General features: G+C 30.0%; 1 protein-coding gene across 1 annotated transcript; it reads left to right on the top strand.

The window, feature by feature from the left end:
• Window positions 1–469: 469 nt before the first annotated feature.
• On the top strand, window positions 470–6,204 carry LOC102596265 (1-aminocyclopropane-1-carboxylate oxidase). The gene is made up of 2 exons (XM_006338765.2): window positions 470–1,453; window positions 5,534–6,204. Exons 1-2 carry the CDS (start codon window positions 635–637, stop codon window positions 5,876–5,878), a joined length of 1,164 nt encoding a protein of 387 aa, XP_006338827.1. The 5' UTR covers window positions 470–634; the 3' UTR covers window positions 5,879–6,204.
• The last annotated feature ends 743 nt before the right edge of the window (window positions 6,205–6,947 follow it).

The raw sequence follows: 6,947 nt of genomic DNA, 5'->3' as shown, positions 1-6,947 counted from the left end.
AGTGCTACTTTCCATTCGACAACATTTTCTTGATTTGTATACGTTAAATTTTCTGATGTTAGTAACTATTACGTACTTCTTATATCTCAAAATCTTTGTTATGTTTTTCTTTATGAGAGTCAAATTACATGAATTTTGATAATTATTTTATCAGATATCCTTCCATTAACCTTTTATTTATCCACTTTAAACTTTACACATTTCTAAAGAAATAACTATTACTATGAATATTTACTATTTTACTACCATACTCATACTAATTGAAGTATTATTTTAGATCTTGAAAAATGATTTAAAGAGTAAATAATTAATATTGAGGAAAAAATAAGAAAATAAATATTTGTTTTTGATATATTAAAAATAAAAATATAATAAATAAAGAGAAATTATGTTTTTAGCATAGTTATATGAAAAATATTGCGGCCTCGTTGGCTTCCATTTTAACAATATATTCACATTAATACCCGAGTAAATTCGAATTCCGAAAAGTTTCATGCTTAAAGGAGATGTTGGTTCAATTTTAATACAGTAATTTAGTCGTCAAATATATATGAGCAACCTGCCTTGTCCACCTAATTGTCTCAACTATATAGAGTAGGCAGTCATATCAAGAGGAAACTCCATAGCATCAAAGATGGCGTCGTCTACACAGGAACACCACCTCCATCATCTTCCCACTCCTTATGGCACAACTACTGCTCCTCCACCAACTCCATCAGCACACTCTAATCATAATCATAATCTCCTTTCCACTTCTGAAGCCGCTGATTCTCTCTCTCGTCTTCTCCACCGTATCCCACCCACCCTTTCCCTCTCCTTTCCTGGTCGCCGTCAATCTCCGCCATCAACCACCATATCTCCTCCTCTCATCTCTCTTTCTGATGCAAAATCAATTCTTCACTCTAACCTCCTTTCAGCTGCAAAACAACACGGTTTCTTCCAGCTCACACAACACTCCATCTCCTCTCACCTCGCTCAATCAGCTGAATCCGAATCTGCATCCATTTTCAATGATGAGAAACAACTCTGCTTCCCCAAGAACTGGCCCTTAGGCTTCGATAACGATGACGACGACGACGACGACTTTGTCTGTGGCCGGTCGCTTTGTCTCGACGAGTCAAGTTCAATGGAGTTGGGGTTTAGTTCTATTCATGAATTTACTTCCCAAATGGAAAAACTAGGGTTGGAGTTGATTGAAGAACTGGCGTGTGCTGTTGGGTTTGAGAACCCGGTAGGAGAAGATCGGACCCGGTTCTGTTCGTTGATGTGGATATCTGAATCCGAGAGCGGTTCAAGTAACATGCCACTTTCACCGGGTCGGGTTTACCCCTATGTAGTTGGGTTAAATTATCAAATTCGTTGCCGGAAGTATTCCATGTTGGCTGATTCGGGTTGGATATCTGTAGCCCCTCAAGTCGACTCGGTTATGGTAACCCTTGGTGATATTGCTCAGGTAATATTTTTAATATGAATTAGATTTTTAAGTTCTCAGATTTTTTATTATAACTTTTAAAATACATCATAAGTAATAATTAACCATCTTAATTTTTCATTTAATAATTTGCTAAATGATATGTATAACAAGAATTGAAGCTCTCTGCCCCAATGCTTTGTCTTACTCATAAAACATTTTTATTCTTATCTAGGTTAGTAGTCATAAAAAATGGATACATGATATTAGATATAACAATAGAATTATTTAATGTTAATTAATGAATTATTATAATATTATTCAATAAAGTTATGATATAATGGGTAGGAATAATAGGGATATTAATATATTGAATTTTTTTAAAGTTGAACTTATTAGTATTACACCTATGATATGGATAGAATCAAATATAATGTATAAAAAGTTTGAATTATCGAATACCAAAAACTAAAATAGAGTATCAAGTGGGATATATAGAAAATAAAATTATTATGTAGTACTATTAATTTAGGTAGTGCTTGTAAGGATAAAATATACAAGTATTTGTCTAACTGGTTCGTACATTTTCCACCATTAATCAGAAATGATTTTTCTGCTTTTGTTAATAATGATTTCCAAATTTCCCAACTTTTTTTTTCTCCCATTAAAGATGACGAAAACCATTTCCTAAAAATAAATTATAAAATACACCCTTAAAGTCACATTTGGTGTGATGATATAGTGGAATAAATTAAAAATAAATTCTAATGTTTTTTAATTTCTTGTTTTATTATTAAGTTTAATTTATGATATATTATTTCAGGATTAATAATTAATATTGAAATAACTTATTTCTGCCTTGGGTGTAGTAATAATTATGAAATACCTTATTTAGAAATAAAATGACAAAAATATCCCCCTTGTCTTTTTATAATTTACTTTTCATAGGTTTTACACTTACACGTATGAATGATATTTCTTTTAAATAAACAATTTGTATATTCTTAAAAATTACTTATGTAATTCATGTTAATTGGTATCTAAGTTGAGTTATCTCGGGATGTTTGGTCGGGTCAAAATAAATAGACGTTTCCGTGATATAATTAATTAGCAGCCTCAAAAGGACCCACTAAACCTAACATATCTTAGATATTTAGGCCCTTTGATATACATATTTGAAGCTCTAATTCTTGTTTTATTTGACACGATGAATGTACTTACAATATAATAATAATATTAAACCGACAATTAATTGTAAGGTTTGCCGCCTTAATGTCACATCTTCTGTCTCAACTTGAATTTTTTTGGATACCTACATGGTCCATTTGTTTTCTAATTTGAGCTCTAATTGACAAATCGTATCTGGTTTAAATGATTTTACAAGTAATTATAATTCTATTAGAGAAGAATATGTTAATTTTATCTCATTTTACTCGTGACTATTCCAGAATGAAATAAATATAAATAGTAGGTGTAGTAATATAAAATTCCTCAAGTTTAAAAATATTTGTCATTAATCGTCTACCTTGGATTTATTGGTAATGCATTAGTTATAATATGACAATGACGGCTTAGAGTAAGGTCACATAGAAAATTCTTATAATTTGAATAAGTAGTAGCTGATTACCTAATTAAATAATTAAGACTTCTATCGTGTAATAATATAACTTGTTCCATCTGAAAAGCTTCATCTAATCCAACTTCGATAGCAACTTGGATAGGGAAAGGACATTTATTTGTTTATATTCGTTCGATTCATTTTTAGAATAAATGGTCAAATGCCACCCCAACCTATTACCGGATTCTCAACTACACACTTAAACTTTAGCCCCCTGAACTGTTTTAAAATAGAATAAATAAATCCTTAATACTGAGTTGGTTGAGAAAGTGTATTTCACTCCCTCAAAGAGAGTGAAAAGAGAATAAATAGGGCTGCTTTTATGTTTATTTCATATTTTTATTTTATTTTCTTTCTCTTTCTAATTAAATTAAAATAATCTCCCCCACCCCACCCCAACCCAACCGCCCCACACTTCTTCTTCTTCTTCACACTCACCCTACACCTCTTCTTCTTTTTCACACTTTTGCTTTATTTTTATTTTTCATCACAAATCTCTACAAATATCTTCAGGAATTATACATATTAACCGTCTCTTACATAATCAAAGAACGTTTAAACAAATTTAGTTATTGACTCCCAAATCAAAGTGTAATAAAATAAAGAATTCAAAATTCAATTTTTTTACCATAACCCATTTCAAACAAACATAGAATTTTCAATTTCCAACACCTTCACAAGCTCTTCTCTCAAACGTTAATTCTAATTTCACATTCTTGAATTTAACCACAAATTGGGGTATTTTAGAAATGGGGCATAAAAATTCAATTGAATCATAATTTTTTCAATTGGATTAATTTCAATGTTTTAATTTGGTTTGTTAATTTCACCAACATTAAGAAAAGAAAGAAATTGAATTCAAAATTTATGGCATGCCCATATACTACTTTGGGTATATCACTTCATAAGCCCCCAACATGAGTAAAATGTGTAGCAATGAACTTTGAGAGAAATTGTGGGGACTAAGATAAAGATATTGGTCAGAGAAACTTTTACTCGTCGGAAAAAATATACCGTCTTTTCTCTTGCTGGAATGTCAATGGATGAGAAGTGAGTTTGATAATGGTGAATTTAGGGGTGTTCATGGGTTGGTTTGAGTAGGTTATTGGTCAAAATCAAAACCAAACCAACTTAATCGGTTTTAAAATTATCAAAATCAAACCAAACCTAATATAATATAATAAATATTTATCGGTTTGGTTGTTATCAGTTTCGGTTCAGTTTGGTTTGGTTATTTACCATATACATAAAATTAAAAGAAATAATTTATTCAAAACGTGAAAATAGTTACAATAATCCATTCAAAATGAAAAATAGTTAGAATGACTGACATTATAAAACTTTCTATCATTGAATTTACTATGAATAAAGCTTCAAAATTTACTAGTTTTGTCCTAGAAGGAAGAGACATTGACATTTTTAGTTCCACAAAGAATTGTCATAGACATTCATATACATGAAACCAATAAGATAGAAGTTCTTACCTTGGACATTTTTACTTTCATAAGTAAATTATAAATAATTTTGATGAATACATATATAAGATTTTTAAAATTGTTTGTAAAATAGTATATTATGTATGTATAATAATAAAATTTATGTGTATTATTTATTGGTTTGGTTCGGTTATTCTTTGGTTTTTTCGAATAAAACCATAATCAAACCAAATACTATCAATTTTTAAAAAATCTAAAACCAAACCAAACCCTAAATAAAATCGATTCATTTAATCGGTTTGATTCGATTTTTCGGTTTGAATCAGTTTTTATCCAGACCGTGAACACCCCTAATGGTGATGTTCTTAATGATAATGGAGGGTTTCTAATGGGGCATATAATAATTTTAAAAAGTAGGAAAAATAATTCATTTATTATATTTATTAGGTGGCGCTGACGTGGCGCTGACATGGCATGTGTGTGTGTTACACCACAATACACATGAGTGACTGTCATTTTAGGGTGAAATTTATTTCCTTTTAAAATTGTTCGGGGGGGGGGGGAGTAATAGGACCCCGTAAAGTATGAGTGTGTAGTTGGAAATCCGACCATAGGTTGGAGGGGTTTTTGACCATTTTTTCTTCATTTTTACTTGTCACTGTTTGACTTGACATACTAATTAAGAAATAATTGACATATGTATTTTATCATACTATTCATATTAATTGATATTTAATATTAGGAAAAAAAAATATTAGGTCTTTAAGAATGATTTGGAGAACAATATTTAATGCTAAGAGTTAAACATAGAAATATATGTTAAAAGTGACAAATAAAAATATGTTGGTAATGATTGTGACATAATTTACATTATTTTGCTATAAACTTAAATGCAGAAAGTAATTGAATTCAAGAAAGAATATATATTCCGGACGTTTAATTAAATAAGAATTTTACCATCAACATTTTCTATAGTAATATTATTTGCTCCTATTTTAAGTGTTATCAAATTGAGATTACTATAGACAGTAATTTTACAAGTTAGCTTATAAACTTGATAATGGGCAGGTATGGAGTAATGGAAAGGTGAAAAAAGTGAGAGGAAGACCAGTACCTATAACTAATGGTGAAATCAACAGCAGTAGTAATAACTCACACTATGTATCATTGACATTGTTAGTTACACTAGCTCATGAAAACACTGTCTCTCCCTTGCTTCCTATCAAATTGCCATCACTTGGCGCGGTGCTCAACAAAGAAGATGACGATGGCCTTGGCGACAATGATTCAACAACTATAGCAGTAGAGGAAGAAAGTCCAATGTTCAATTCATTTTCTTTCGAGGATTATGCATGGAGAGTTTATCACGCACGTCTTAATATTAAGGACCCTCTTGTGAGATATCGTGTTTGATTATTACTACTGTTGTTCTCGGTTTCGGTTTGGATCGGATCGGATCGGAGTTATTACCAATTAGCATGAGAAATGGTAGAAAGTATCAAAGTATGTTGATGATGATATAAGTTGCTCATATAGCGATTTTTTCTGTGCTTTAATTTGTCTGCATCTCAGTACTCTCTTCATTTATTCATTTATTTTGGGTTTTCGATTTACTTTTTTGTTCAACTCAAGGCGTGCTGCTGTTTGATTCTCCTTGTAATTTAGAAATGGGAGTGAAATGTTACGTCTGTGAAGAAAAAACAGACTTCAAGTTTCTATATAGGATAAATTATCTATATACACCTTTTTTTTTCTTCCATAATTCCCATTATTCCCTACTAGTTCTAAAACTTTTCAAAATTCCTTATTTTACTCCCAAACCCCCAAATGCTGGATACATAAATCCCAACTCCCAAAACCAACATTTATCCCTTCCTTATTTCACTTCACAAATCTCTCTTTATTTTTAGTCACAAAATCTTGATAGTTATTTTCTAATTCACGTTTGAAATTCAAAATCAGTCTCCTTTCTGTAGGTTAAGGATATTTTTAGACAAAAAAAGTTTAAAAAGGATATTTATGAGTCTTTTACCTATTTTTAAAAAATACTCTAAAATTTATAATAAAATAAAATAAGTGAACTTCAAATTTTCAACACCAAAACGTAAATTAGAAAAAAAAGAAGAAGTAATAGTAGTAGTTATTATTTGATAATAATTAATATAATATTTGTAAATTTTTCATAATTTGAGTTGGTTATGGACTCTAACAACTAATCATTCATTGAAACTGATTAGAATTCTTGTATTATTATTTAATCTTCTATTTGTCTCATAATAATATTAGTTTTAATTTCACCAAAGTTTCATACAGTATAATATTTTCCTCTTTTTTCTGGTGTTTTTCATAATTGGATTGTGTTTGTTCATGTATCTAATTGATAACTTAATTCTTATTTATTATTATACATTTATAGATACACTTTATTTCAACTTACCTACATCCTTCTTTCACAACCTTATTGTATCAGATACATTATTAT

Source organism: Solanum tuberosum, unplaced genomic scaffold, assembly GCF_000226075.1.
Source record: "Solanum tuberosum cultivar DM 1-3 516 R44 unplaced genomic scaffold, SolTub_3.0 scf00005, whole genome shotgun sequence".
In the NCBI taxonomy this organism is placed as follows: domain Eukaryota; kingdom Viridiplantae; phylum Streptophyta; class Magnoliopsida; order Solanales; family Solanaceae; genus Solanum; species Solanum tuberosum.
This window is presented reverse-complemented; position numbering and strand designations above follow the sequence as displayed.

What these genes read in the sequence shown, in the direction of transcription:
- LOC102596265 (XM_006338765.2), top strand. Translation starts at nt 635, where the DNA reads ATGGCGTCGTCTACACAGGAACACCACCTCCATCATCTTCCCACTCCT. An exon ending in CCCTTGGTGATATTGCTCAG is followed by an intron (nt 1,454 to 5,533) that starts GTAATATTTTTA and finishes GATAATGGGCAG; the next exon opens with GTATGGAGTAATGGAAAGGT.